This window comes from Botryllus schlosseri, chromosome 16 (assembly GCF_051294905.1).
Source record: "Botryllus schlosseri isolate E-star chromosome 16, Bs_hap1, whole genome shotgun sequence".
NCBI lineage: Eukaryota > Metazoa > Chordata > Ascidiacea > Stolidobranchia > Styelidae > Botryllus > Botryllus schlosseri.
The window spans coordinates 8,831,045-8,846,312 of record NC_137251.1 but is presented as its reverse complement, the minus strand read 5'-3'; the positions used below and the strand labels follow the sequence as shown (position 1 = coordinate 8,846,312).

The 15,268-nt window shown below is 39.6% G+C and overlaps 1 protein-coding gene across 2 annotated transcripts in view; it reads left to right on the top strand.

Moving 5' to 3' along the window:
- LOC145459500 (uncharacterized) overlaps positions 1-15,268 on the top strand; it is a 103,885-nt gene that overhangs the window by 22,907 nt on the left and 65,710 nt on the right. For both annotated transcript variants that reach the window (XM_080338159.1, XM_080338158.1), the window contains exons 31-47: positions 249-451; positions 2,321-2,467; positions 2,580-2,712; positions 3,267-3,437; positions 3,983-4,141; positions 4,729-4,799; positions 4,925-5,101; positions 5,531-5,658; positions 6,418-6,650; positions 7,706-8,029; positions 8,989-9,234; positions 9,799-9,963; positions 11,578-11,798; positions 12,039-12,224; positions 12,604-12,771; positions 12,830-13,067; positions 14,319-14,441. In XM_080338159.1, coding sequence (XP_080194285.1) covers positions 249-451; positions 2,321-2,467; positions 2,580-2,712; positions 3,267-3,437; positions 3,983-4,141; positions 4,729-4,799; positions 4,925-5,101; positions 5,531-5,658; positions 6,418-6,650; positions 7,706-8,029; positions 8,989-9,234; positions 9,799-9,963; positions 11,578-11,798; positions 12,039-12,224; positions 12,604-12,771; positions 12,830-13,067; positions 14,319-14,441 — 3,093 coding nt within the window. The remainder of the gene's footprint in view (positions 1-248; positions 452-2,320; positions 2,468-2,579; positions 2,713-3,266; positions 3,438-3,982; positions 4,142-4,728; positions 4,800-4,924; positions 5,102-5,530; positions 5,659-6,417; positions 6,651-7,705; positions 8,030-8,988; positions 9,235-9,798; positions 9,964-11,577; positions 11,799-12,038; positions 12,225-12,603; positions 12,772-12,829; positions 13,068-14,318; positions 14,442-15,268) is intronic.

Below are 15,268 nucleotides of genomic sequence, written 5' to 3'. Positions count from 1 at the left end.
TGTAATCGCTTACAGCATTGTCGGTATTTATAGTCATATACTAAATTATGCATTAAGAACTAACCAATTTTGATACTGAAATCATGTCTTTCACAACTGATGAGCTATCATTGTAGCATCTGCAAAATCTGAGTTCTAAAATCTATAATTGGATACTGTCTGGTTGAAAACCTTGGTAATCGCTTAGTATCCTGTATTGATTTGCTTGCTGAAATTTGTACAAGTGTCTCTCTATACTGCGATTTCAGTTTGCCCCGGCGATATGGAGTATACCGATTGCGCTGAAGCGTGCCAGCCCAAGTGCCACTACAACCAACCTGAATCAGAGGCGTGTGACCAGGCCTGCGTGCCAGGGTGTGTCTGCCCCGGTCATAAAGTCTTGGACGAGGCTGGAAAATGCGTGGAGCCAATGGACTGCGCTTGTAGAGACGAAGACGGAACCCGTATCAACGTAGGTGTTTATATACTTCAACGTATTCCCGCCACAGATTAGAAGTATGCCGGTTTATGATGTGCGTGCCGATATCAATAACTGATTGTGTGTTACGAGGTAAGAACACAACTATTATATTTGTTTTGATGGTGGTTTAAAAACTTAAAATCATATTGAATGTATACGGACCGATTAAAAAAGTACAAAGGTGGGCAAAGTAATCATTGTTGGTACTCAAGTAGAATTAAAAGTAACGCTGTCAATTTCTACTGAAGAAAGTTATATATTTGTGTACATGATGTTTTTGCGGCATATACACCGACTCATGATAAATAGACACAAAATCTATGCACTGCACAAGTGCATATGCATACCATGAGTGCATGATGTGCATATGCCGCTCGACAAGGACGGTGCAGAAATAGTCCTGTGAGGGTTTCTAAGTCTTGCAGCACCCCTCCATGGTATCCTGGAAATGCTGAGTGTCAAGCCGGGAAGTAGCACAAGTATAAGTACCAGTAGAGATTTCTATCTAGGTAAACAGTACGGATAGTAAGTAGCTTTGCCTGAAAACTGTTCAAGTAGAAGTGAAAGAATTAAAAAAACTGTAAGTACTGCAAGTAGGGTTCTAACCAGGTCACAAGGTTCTGAGTCACAAGTCAATTTGACTTTGACAGTTTTGACTGAACTCTATTCTAGCATCACATTTATTCACAGACAATCAGGGTTGTAACCAAGTCACAAGGCTCCGAGTCACAAGTCAATCTCACTTTTATAGTTTTGACTCGAGTCAAGTCGAGTCATTTTCAATTCACCACCGAGTCAAGTCCGAGTCCAAGTCAGCGAGCAGAGCGTCGAGTCCGAGTCATGGTATTATGACTCGAGTCGAGTTCAAGTCATTGCGCTGACTGCTCAGTTTTCAGTTGTTAAACCCACTTTTTATAACTCAGTTTGGTGATATCGAATTGTTCGCATTTATAATATACTAATTTTACGCGCTTTTACCAGTTTCTGGCCGCATTTTCAAGTACCAGTACCAATATAGACGTAATCCCAATAGTGCGGTTACTTTAATATTCTTCGAAATTACAATGAAATGGCGGTCTTGGCCGTTTGAGTCTCGAGTCATATGACTTGGTCCGAGTCATGCGCAATGTCTCGAGTCCAAGTCGAGTCAATCCACAAATTGGCTCGAGTCAAGTCATTTCTGTATTTTGAGAAAAAGACTCGAGTCAAGTCATGTCATCACAAAATCGTGACTCGAGTCGGACTCGAGTCGAGTCATGACTCGAGTCATTACAACCCTGCAGAAAATGGAATGGACAATGTAATGGTTGACCGATCGAGTATAGTTATATCCCATATATGTTTAAGCATTACCTGTGGGTCTCAACCAGGGTTGTAACCAAGTCACAAGTCAATCTCACTTTTATGGTTTGATTCAAGTCGAGTCGAGTCATTTTCAATTCACCGCCTAGTCAGGTCCAAGTCTATATTAAGGGAGCAATGGGTTGAGTCCGAGTCCGAGTGATAGTATTAAGACTCGAGTCCGAGTACAAGTTGTAGTGTTTACTATTCAGTATTGAGCTGAGCTCAAGTAAGGTTCAACTCATTCAAATGTGAAACCCTTGGGTGATATTGAAAGCCTCGGATTCATAATAAACTCATATTTGTCACTCCAAACATGTTTATTCAAATAGATAAAATACAATTTCTGGGCCTATTTTTCAATATCGGTCCTGATATACGAGACTTGAATAAGTCATGTAGAATGCGTTGGGTCATATGACCTGGTCGAGTCATGCATAATGACTCGAGTACAAGCTGAGTCAATACACAACTGGATTCAATTCGAGTCGAGTCACACCACAATACCAACTTTTTCAGCCTGGCGAAACTTGGTCTAAAGGCGCTTGCGAGGAATGCACTTGCTACAACAACGCAGCCGAATGCAAGAGGATAGCTTGTGAAGAAATCTTCTGTGACGAAACCAAAGGATTCAGATCTTTGACGAAATCAGGACATTGCTGCCCGGTCAGATATACGCATTGTGCAATGCATCCTTGTGTCTGCGTGAATTTCTGTGTCATCGATACTTAGGTAATGTTTCTTTACTAAATAGTAACAAACTGTCTATGTATCACAGAGCTGCATCTCCGTGACGCCAACCACAGTGCCCTCAACCACCACTGTGATTACTTCTGGACTCATGGAGACGACCAGTATCAGCACTACTACGCCATCTGTCACGACACAATCACCATGCAATAGCGAAAGAGGTAATTGAATTTATTGTATACTGAGGGCAGTGATTTACCCAAGTGGTAAACAACAACATGCTACTACTTTTTCCAGATATTTAGGTTGATTATCTTGACTTTCAGTACTTTCTTAATTGTTTTCTAAGAACTAATCCTACTTTTACATCCGTGTTTTCTCACACGGAAGGGAATTTTATTGGTGTAATTATTGAAGCTTCTTTGCTATATATCGTCTATAAGGATGAGTGCACATCATGCACTCATGGTATGCATATGCACACATCGTCTGTATGTGTATCGTGAGTCGGTGTATACGCCGCAAAAATATCGAGGGCAAAAATATGAAACTTCATATCTTATGGATACCAAGGATTTCGGTTTTCAAATTGACCCAGCTCATAGCGTCATTATCGGTTTCGTAACCTTTACTGATGTACGTCTTGAAGTTTTTAATGTTATGCAGGCCATTAGTGAATAAAATCAGAAATAATTTTGTGTTTTCTCGCCTGAGTCCACTCGAAAGAGTCAAAGGTTGGAAGCCAGACATCTAAATTGCTTTTTACTTGATCCAGGTGAAGTGTACGATACCTGCAAATGTGTGTCAAAATGCGGATATGGCACCAACTCCACGTGCGTACCCAATGCTGATGAGAATGGAAGGTGTTGCGTATGCGAAGAAGGCAAGGTGAAGGACGAATCGGGACAATGCATACCGAAGAAAGAGTGTCCATGCGTAATCGACGGTAATTAGACTACTTCTGTTTTTTCGGAATATTCAAGTTGGTTTTATGAACTTCCATTACTTACTAAAATGGTAATGTTTTTAAATTGTTTCTACTTGAAAGTTTATGTGGTAAAACTGCTTACTTTTGACACTTTACATTTTTTGTATCACTCATATTCATTTTGTACTTCCACTTGAAGTAGTTTGGACATGGAATTTGCTACTTCTACTGGTAATTGAGTAGAAATTTGAGGTGTTACATCTGCTTGAGTGTTGACGTTGACTACTTCGACCTACTCTGGTATATGGTGTATCACCCATGAATTTAAATCTTGTCACATAGCGAAGCCAACTTTTTGTGTTGAATATACTGTTGTTAGATCATTGGCTGCAAAACAGATTTATCGATGGATACATATTGATTTGCGGACACATCACCTCACCGTTATCAGCTCACAAGCCAGCACCATTTGGTGTACGTTTATTCAAGCGTGATTTTGACTTGAACAGATCATGGTTGCGCTGTTACTGTAGGATTTAATCCCAATACATATTATGATGTAGGTGAATTGATCGGTGCTGGGCAATCCAAGGAAACGTCTCCATGCTTGAAATGCGTTTGCATTGACGGAGAGAAAAAATGCGAACCCTACTGTAACATCAACTCCTGTGCTGGCAGTAAGAAGCTTGCCTACGATGGAGACGGCTGTTGCTATTGTGAAGGTATGGTTAAATTTCTGCATGCCTTGTTAACCCTCATTAATTTACATTGACCATAGATGCCGTAACACACTCTGGGCTGGTTTCATTATGATATAATTAATGCTTTGCGATTGTAGTGGGAAAAAGTTCTAAATGAAAAAGCATTGTCATTTGTCCTATCTGACAATCCGCCCAAATCTATGATGCTACTAGTAATCGAAATTCTTGTTGTTCTTCGTTGTTTTTATAACTTTGGAAATCTTCAGTAATGTTCTGTGGTAAAATCTTGTATTTGTGTCATCTGGAAAATAGCACTCTATAGCAATATATATATATATACCAATGAACAAATGTTGATGATTAACCTTTATTGAACATCATTGGAATGAATATGTGGTTGGCGGTACTGAACTTAAATATCGTTTTCAGAACTACTACTTTTCTTGATAAGAGGCACACGAAAAGTCTTCAAGTTTGATAAATTCTATACTGCAATGAATGTAGTTCTGACAGCAATATTATTCGAATGGTGACATTTTGTTAAAACGCTTCTGTCGTATATTACACACATTATTTTGTTGGCATATATCTCAAACTTTATTTGTTAGAACAAACAACGACTGTCAAAACGACGTCACCTTTGCCGACAACAACAGCTTCTTCTCAACCACCATCAACGGTAAGTTGACATAGCCCAGTACGATTGATATAATTATATATACAAATAAACAAACCCCTGTAATCAGCCAAACTGTTTGGTTAATCATCCACCAACCCCCTTTTCTGGTAACACCTTTTATTCAGACCACACCAGAAGCCAGCACCACGCCCATTTCGTGCCACTGCGAACCGGGCTACGTCAGTTGTGGCGATTGCAAAAAGTGTGTTCAGAAAGAGCTGGTTTGCAGCGGTATCAGCCAGTGTGATGATGGCTCGGATGAAATCAACTGCCCGTGCGTGTACAACGGCGAAGAGAAAGACGTAAGTGCTCGACTTTGTCATTGGATAGATGTGCAACGTATAACATTCCACTATATATATCACTATATATAACACTCAAAACCAATTATCTCAAAGTGTATACTGTTTCATGATACTGAAATCCACCACATTTACAAGTGGACCTGGACATCCTCGTATTCCCAAAGATTATTCAATATAGATTGCAGATAGTAAAATCCACATTCTAAATGTGTGCCTCTCATGATTACTTACCCGTATTGAATTGTTGATATGGGAAGATAGTGAAACCCTTGAAGTAAGAATTCTAGTGCAAATCAGCAGTAGGACCAGCAGTGCCACCAAATTAGCTAAGAAGGCTGTTACAGTGGGAATGCTTAGGCACAGGTAAATTCTTAATACGTCAACTGGCAGTTGCCATTTACAAATTATATTTGCTTATCTTGTCAGAATGAAGAGTCGTGGATGGATTCTGAATGTCGGACATGCACCTGTAAAGAAGGACAAGTGACGTGCACAAAGACATGCGACAAGAAATGCGCGGCTGGATACTTTTTGCAATATTATGACGATGATAGGTAGAGTTTTGGGTTTTTTATCACGCACACAGTGTTCTGAACAACGGGGATAGATTCGCGTCATGAATCCCTTCAATTCATAGCAAGCCATTTTTGAATTGTACAATCGAAGTAGACAATGCAGTTCTGAGACTCCGTTTCTACTGTATGCATTTTATTTTGTTCTGCTGTGTTCTTATTGCTTTGAGCATATCTGGTTTTATACAACACCATTGCAGCTATAAGTTATTATTAGACCTTCAAAAACTATATTTATTGCAAGAAAGTACTTTTGGTAAGCCTAAATATTCTTTCTCATAATTGTAGCCAATATTAGCAACTTCTTTTACTGAAGTCTTTACTGGATATTACTAATTCAGGATTTAAATTCTGATCTACACATCATTACTGGCTGTCTACTAGGGCTGTTCAAAACAATCTTTTTTTCCTGAATCTTGCTGGTTACGTGATTAAATTGTTAGGTTGCGTTAAAAAACGACGCACACCAAATTTGAATTCATTCCAACCAATAATCGCGGATTTCGTACACTTTGAAAATTTTGAATTTACTCCTAAATGCAAAACAAAAACAAAAAAATGTTCAAATTTTTCTGTCAACTCCATGTAATTGTTGCCCTGTCTTCAAAAACGATGGAAAACAAATTTGACTCAATTCCAACCCGTAGTAGCGGAGTTATTTGAGTTTTTCGATGATAATTCTTGTATTATCCACCGATCAAGGATAATATCCGTTCTGATGAAAGTACCTTAATTTGCCAGATGCTGCTCATGCGAAGCAAGCACCACTGCACCACCATCTTCTACATCCTCACCGAAATCGGAAGAGACTACGCCCACTACACCAAGCACTGCCACGACGGCATCTACCGTGTCAAGCTCCGTACCTACAGAAAAATCGACCACCGAAAAATCAGTCGAGACCACCACAACTTCAGAAGTAGTCGTGACGACTGAAGTCACAACTACTACCAAAACTGAAGTTACAACGAAAGGTACGCTGTTTGCAATACATCTCTTCACTGTTAACATTTCCACTCTAGCATGCACTAGTTTCTAATGCTACTTGCATAAGCTGTCTGCAATATATCCTAGCTTATGGAATGAAATATTATGCTCTCTGGTTCCAAAACCTTGTTGCTCAACAATTTAGTGCAAGTGTTACATACCTTAAAAAATATTCAGTAATCTCCACCTTCTCCAAAATATTTATGATCGTTCAATGATTGTTACTCAAACTAACCATAGACGCTCTGCAGGTGGGTTTGAAGATACATCACCTTGTGTAACCAGACATTCAAATGTGCCAAAACTTCTTGCCGCCTATGATAATCTAAGCTGCATCAAGCCAAGCCAGTCAGTTTGGTAGCTACCTACGAGAAATAAAATGAATAATAGTAACTCAAATGATGGCAATTGAGATCAAGGGTTGTAATCGAGTGACTCCACTCCGGTGACTCAACTTGACTCGAGAGATATTTATTAAATATGGAAAATGACTCGACTTATAACCGAGTCATTGCGAATGACTTGAACAAGTCTTACGACTTGAGACATTCGATACAACTTTATTCATGCGTCTTTTGCCTGTTTGAATAAACATGATTAAAATGAAAATTATGGCTATATTATGAATTTGAGGTATTCAATATTACCCAAGGATTATAAAATTTGGCTTGGACTTGGACTCAGACTTGACTTGGTGAATAGAAAAGGACTCAACTTGACTCGAATCAAAACTATAAAAGCGAGATTGACTTGTAAATCGGAGCCTTGTGACTCGGTTACAACCCTGTTGACGTCACAATTGGATGTATGTATTTTAGTTAGATGCAAGTTTTTGAAACTCCTTTTGCCCCTGAAGGTGTCAGCTTGAAAAGCTTCAGGTTTTAATATATTTACGTTATGCATGTTTTATTAAAATGTATATTAAAGTTCTGTACCTGTTACGATCGCATACTAGTTATACACAAATCGAATATCTACGTATTGGCATTCAAAGCCTGAAAGCGATGCGATTTAAAATTTTAGCTCCTTGTTTTATTCGCAGGAGTCTGCAAGAGCGAGCTCGGGATGACTTCGGGAACGATTAAAGACGCTCAAATTCACGCGTCGTCGTACAAGGACGGCGCCGAGCCGAGACACGCGAGAATGTCCGACTCTCAGTCGTGGTCGCCCGTAGACGAGGACGAAGACAAATACGTCGAAGTCGAGTTCGACCAAATCACGGAGGTCACCGAGCTCTCTTTGGTGGGTGGTTCGGACGGACGGTACGTGACGAAGTTTTCTCTCAAGTACAACGCCGGGAAAGGGTGGAAGACTTACCGTTACGCCAGTTCCGAGGGCGGAGAGGCCACTGAAACTGTGTTCGAAGGTGAGGATCGGAATAGCAATTATGGGTTCATTACATCCGATCACTACCAGAGACTGTCAGTAATAAGTACTCCTATTAGATTTGGACAACTAGATAATTCTAGTTCATTAATGAGACTAGCAAAATACTGGTAATCTATTTCTAATGTAATTTGCGAAAAATTTTTTGCGCCTATTACAATTCTAATTGCAATCTAATTTGTGAAATGTTATTATGCTCTAACTTTAATTCAAGTCTAATTTTCGGATTTCCTGAAAAGGCTGCTGGGTAACTGCATAGTGTGAAGCGAGCTAAGCTTGTCGTACAGATATTTGCTATCGTCGTGCTTATGAGCATGAGCTCTAACTTGATACGAACTGAACCTGATTAAATTTTCAAGTTTTCGCGAATTCGGTAATTCTAATTTTGATCTAATTTGCAAAAAAATGTGTAGATAAAATTCTAGTTCTCATCTAATTTGAAAAAAAAAACAGTTTAGCTATAGGCCTACTTCTAATTCTAATCTTATTTGGAAAAACTGAAAATCTTTGACAACTACTATTTTGAAGTACTCGAGTAGATATTGATTTTCTTTTGGACATATCTTGGCAATGTTCATCATTTAATCAATCTGACAAATATAACCATGGCCAAGATACGGCCCAAAAAAAAAAAAAAATTTACAAACACTGGGATTTCCATATTATCTGCAAAGTTGATCTCAAAATTTGAAAAGCAAACATAAGCTACTTTGATTCCACCTGGTACTTGAGTCGAAATTTACTTCTAATTAAGCATCAACGACGACCACTTTCGCCATCTTTGTCCAAGACGCACAACGCACTATGCAATGCTTTAGGCATGATTCCGTGTAACGGAGCTGGTCAAAGTAGTCTCGATTATTGAATGTGTTGTAATAATTCTATCCCACTGATATTTACTGTGTAAGTGAACCTGTTCTTTTCAAATATTTTTTCCAGGAAACAACAATGATGCGGAAACAGTTAGAGTCGCTCTCCCTACACCGATTATGGCAGAGGAGCTCAGAATAGTCGTGGCGGAAACGTCTGAACTTGGGGCTAGTTTGAATTTTGAAATCTACGGTTGCGCATATGCAGTGCCTACTACTACGCATCTGGTAACAACAACTGTCGAAGAAACAGTGAAAACCACGACTCCATTGGTGCCGGAAAAGACTACAACAGAAAGCCCTGAAACAGCACCAGGTAGGGTTTTGATAATTTCCTATTGCTGAATTCCCAGTGCATGGTACAAAGCTTCATTTAAGACGCTGTCTTCGCTTTTATGATTTTGCATTATAATTAACTGCTAGATAAAAACTAGGGGTGTCATTTTAATCATGAGTCATAATAACATGATGACTTCCTTCAAAGAGCAAGCGCCACTGTAGTCTATGATTCGATGTAGGATATTTGCTAATATGTTGTGAGGTTCCTAAACCGACACTATGTATATTTAACATCTTCAATTTGACACATGACTATGATAAATATCATACCCTAACATGGTGGAACATGGTATATATATAATATAATTTGTAACTGATATGCATAAATTCTAATCAATTACAACCTTGAGCCACATTATTCAATTCTTCTTAATAGACATGTTTTGCCCAGAAAATGTCTGGTTGTACTTAATCACTCATTAAGGGAATGCTTTTTCTTGTATAGTGTGGTCAACTGAGTGTGCTCCATTGTAGTAACGATGTGGAGCTGACAACTTCTGAGATACAGTGCATTGGAGCCATTTTTCATTCTTCTTTTCAGTGTCGACTTCTACCAAGAGCAGTACTGTCGAAACTACCACTGTCGTTATCCAAACAACCTCCCCGGTTACAGAGGAAGTACCAGTTACGACGACATCTGGTGAAGTCACGGCAACTACAGTGAAGACTCTTCCACCGATTGCAACCACGGAAACTGTTACAAAAGGTAATAATGGGAAAACTGGAATTGAACGCTGAACAGAATTCAAATCAAAACAATAGATTGTGTTATCAGTACCTGTAGTGGTTTTAGCCCATCGTCCCTGATATACTGAAACACACTGGTGTATTCTTTTGGATTTCATCACTGAAAACGGCTTCCTGGCAGTGTTGGAATGACTCGAGTCACTGCCCTGAAATGCCTTGACTCGACACGTTCTCATTGTATGATGGATATGGCTCAGAGTCAAATTTTCAAGTCAATATCATATGATGAAATATAATTCTTCGTTAAGCATTCCGACCAAGTCATCAATAATATACCCTTTCCGTTTTCCATTTCCATTTGCATTTTCTATATGGTTATTTTCATCATCAGCATGGACAAAACAGATTCGACTTGCCTATAACCAGGGTTGTAACCAAGTAACAAGGCTCCGAGTCACAAGTCAATCTCACTTTTATAGTTTTGACTCGAGTCAAGTCGAGTCATTTTCAATTCACCACCGAGTCAAGTCCGAGTCCAAGTCAGCAAACAAGGGGCCAAGTCCGAGTCATGGTATTATGACTCGATTCCGAGACCAAGTCATTGTGTTGACTGCTCAGTTTCCAATTAAATCTTGTTTAACCCACTTTTTATAACTCTGTTTGATGATATCGAATGGCTCACATTTATAATACACTAATTTTGCTCAATTTTAGAAGTTGCTGGTCGGATTTTCAAGTACCAGTACCAATAGACAAAATCCCAATAGTGTGGTTACTTTACTATTCTTCGAAAAGTATAATGAAATGTCGATCTTGGCCGTCTGAGTCTCGAGTCATATGACTTGGTTCGAGTCATGCGCAATGACTCGAGTCCGAGTCGAGTCAATACACAGATTGACTCGAGTCGAGTCATTTCCATATTTTCAGAAAATAACTCGAGTCAAGTCGAGTCATCAGAAAATCGTGACTCGAGTCAGACTCGAGTCGAGTCATTACAACCCTGCCTATAACTACCGTTGTAACGACCTTGACTGTTAATATAATCACATCCTAGTCATGCAGAAATTTATGTGATAGGTATTGTTTGTCTAAATTAGCTGAGGCTCACACTTCTGTATCACACACATCAAGACGGATCTCTGAATCCATATACGGCAATATACAAGATTGCAAATCGGCTTTATAAGAGCAGAGCACCAATCATCTTAAGTTTTCGTATAACGATGTACTTTCTGCGGTTGTTGAATTTGAATCTTCACGAAAGGAATGACAGGATTTTTGGGTTAGGGGTTTATAGCCTATAACCCGGAATCTAGAAACATGCAGTGTAACATGCAGTAGAAGGGTTTATGATCATAAAGTTAGTGGTAAGAACAAAAGTTCGTCCTCCGGACAAAATTTGGTGTCAAAACCGATTTCAAGACTGAATTCATGGCAATCCATTATTCTGACACAGAATCTACTAATTACTCCCAGCTCTCATAGTAGAGTTTCTGTGTTGAATTCCATTACTAACAATTGCTGTGGCTTGAAATATTAATGAAATGAACACTTAAATTTTTGCACATATACACAAGACCCATCAGTTTTAAATCAGCGTAGCGTGGTTTCAATTGCAATTGTTCAACTTTAGTCACAGAGGAAACCACAACAGAGATAGAAGTTACGCCACCGCCGGAATGTCACCATGAAATGGGTCTCAACGCCGATATGCCTGTGGTGTCCGGGATTGAATTTACCGCATCGTCCAGTAAGGAGGGTAGCAGTCCTGAATTCGGAAGACTAAATTACGTCGACGAGAACGGCCAGCCAAAAGCCTGGGAAACCGACCTTCCCGGGGAACAATACCTTCAGGTTAGCTTTCGCATGAGTCATTTTTTCTGTACACCGGAAATTTTTGAGGACCTTGCTATGTTGTTTGAAGAGATTTTTACAAATTACTATGACATTTGGAAGCGAAATGGGGTCTGATATTGATTTGAGTGCTAACTGGCTTCACCCTATAAACGATAAAACATATTTGATGAGTGATTATTATTCCTTATCATGTCTTGATGTGATCGAAAATTTTACGCAGACTGTTTCGATCTTTAGATTGGATTGGAGAAGCCTGCCATTATCACGGCTCTCAAGATCCAGGGCAATGGCGTTTCGTCATACGTGAAGAAATTCAAAGTCAGTCATTGGTCAGATGAGTCTGGTGAAGAGAAGTTTATTGTTGACAGCGATGGGGAGCACCGCATATTCGATGGGCCCAAGGACGCGTCTTCAATTGCTCAGGTAATATCACAGTTGTATTTTGCATTCTTGCAAACACGACCTGGAACCGAAATCTGGTGAAAGTGACATAGCTCACAAGTACTAGTGATGTAACTAACCTCTTTACGAAAAAGCAATGTAACGCTTTATTGAAATTGACCTATCATTTCAATTACTTCGATCGTTTAGGACCAGTTGCAGAAATTACAATCCACTCAGATTACCACATACTTTAGTTCTATATAAAGCGTGATAGCTATCAAATTTCATATGAAACCATTTCTGTAGCATCGTGTTTCGGCCTTTTACACTTTCAACGATAGATTCGCTAAATATCATCGGAAATTTTGTACGCATAATCAATATTAAGCATAACTTGACTTGATCTCTTCTTTGGCAGGTGGAATTACCGACCGGCATCGAGTTGAACAAAATCCGTATTGAGCCAACATCTTGGATAGGCCCGATAGCGATGAGAATCGAATTACTCGGATGCTACAAAGCGATTTCCATGACGACCACCAAAGTAACTACCACCACTGGTGAAACAACCACAACGGAGAGAGAGGTACGATTAAATCACACGCACGTGTAGTATTGAATGAATTCGACGTCATGCATAACAGACACCGCCGACCGAAGATACCACAACAACTGGCGTAACAGGAAAGCCGACCGTGGAAGTCACAACCACAAAAGAAACACACCCAACAACAACTGTAGTGAGAACCACTAGCGTAATAATCCCGGTGGAAACTACGGAAGCAACGACGGAATCTACTCCGGCAGTGACGGAGACAGTGAAGACCACGCCAGCTCCTCCGCCTGTTGTCAGCACTACGACTACCGAACACGTGTCGGAAGGTATGTTGTTTGATTTGAGAGTACAAGATGTGGAGGTTATATTATTTTTTCTTGATGGTATTTTGATTCAAAATTTCGCACACCTTCTAATCAAGTTCACGAGAAAATATACCAGAGACCGAAGATATAATCTTGACAAATGAAAATATCGGTGACTTATGATATAACGCCTCCGAATAACATTGCATATTCAGATGCAGATTGTATAATGGATAGGTATCATCAGCGTATGCGTATCTGCTGAAAATTTGGACTTAGAAAATGACGTATAATATTTGATTACATTAGAAATTTATAGAACGGAATTGCACATACTGTCTGGTCGATCGATCAACATTGCTGTAAAATAATGTACCAGTCATACTCTGCTAGAAATATCAATGATAATTACCAGAGCTTGGCACAACGATTCGCGTGTTCGAATCCAAGCTGAGTATTGATTGTAATGAGTCGGCTAGTGAGAGTTAACTAATGAAAATATATATTCTTTAACATCAAAAGTAGTGACGCGATTATATTATATTTGATCACGGCGCTTGCAATTCAATTTCGTAGTAATTATCGTCGGGTGATACATTTTCAAATACACACACATAAAATGCAATATACAGGACATAATGTGATGTAATGAACAGAACAAACATTATGATGCCGAAAGACCATATCATCTCAATCTGGTTTCCACCTCAGCTTAGTGTAGGATCCATCTTGATCTTGTCGCGTCTTCCTTTTCCAGACAGCCCTTCCTTTCTCGTTTTCATTCGATTCTTTGTTCCGGTGTAGAGATTGTAGGATTGTACAATCTCTATAGCTCCGGTCCTTCAACTAGTCTCTCTCTGCGCTTATCGGAGACTTAGGACCGACTACCGAGTGACACTGTGGGCTAAAGTAGCCCAGATAATCCTCGGGTCTACGCCGTCAAAACATCAAAGCCAGCATCGATAAATTGTCGCACAATGCTACTAATATTTACGGAATGACATTTCTTTCATGTAACGATCGATCCTCAGAATGGTCGTAAAGTGCTTAGAAATAGTCATGGTCCAGAAATACAAAATTAATTTGGATGGCTCGTAACTGGCCTAATTTTCCTTGCGGTACCGTTAGAAAGAAACGTAGTTTAACTTTTCAAGTCATTATTACTGTTATTTTGTCACCCAAATACTCGACACGACTTACATCTTGAATCACCCAGCTGTAATGAATACGCTTGTTCATTCGATTTGGTGAATATGAGCAATTTTTTTTCAGAATTCACAACCACTGTTGCGTCGACACCAACACTCGTTACCTCTCCGAAAACGACAACGCAAGAAATCGTGACCACGACAATTGCAACTGAATCTACGACCGAAATAGTACCGACACCCTCAGGTTTGTAGCGACTACCCCACAACGATCAATGTCGTCCAAGTAGACTGTGCTAATACTCAAGTAGAAGAAGTAGCGCCGTATATTTCCACTGAAGTTCAAGTAGAGATTTATAAGACTCGTCAAAAGCACTAGCAAATTAAGCAATGAATCAATCATTTATTCGTCTCACCAGTGAAAATCCGATGCGGGCCAGGATGACGACGAGAGGCCGCAAGGCCTTAGTACACAGTCGTCACCTGTGTGGTGGTATTGTTGCAAAGTGCATCTCGGTGACTAACGTGAAATGACTAATGACTAGGGCAGGGGTCGCCAACTCAAAAAGGGTTGCGGGCCACTTTTCAAATTTGGTAGCGGTCGCGGGCCACATAAATTCAATATCAATATAAAATAGGCTACACAGCTTAGCAACCACGATTTAAAGCTTTATGGTAATACAACGCAGTGTTATCTTACATAGGCGATGTGCATATAGTTACCACAGAAGGAGTAATATTTTATCAAGGGAATACAAATACAACAAAAATCATGATGAACAATTTCATTTTATTCTGAATTTTGAGTTGTGCACGATATCTGGCAACGCTTTTCCGTGACTATGGAATCGATATTGGGGCTAGCGAGAGACGTAACTAGATGAAATACCAACTCAACGTAAAGCTTTATTCTAAGGCGAAAAAGCCCCAAAACAAGCCGTTTTCTACGTATCAGTGTCTGGATCATTGCATGTCAAGGCAATATGCCCAGCCCATTCATATCAGCTGATTTTCCCTCGATGGAATGCTGTTGCCAATAGTTGCCATCGCTAAAGCCGTTTCGATTAGTGAGGA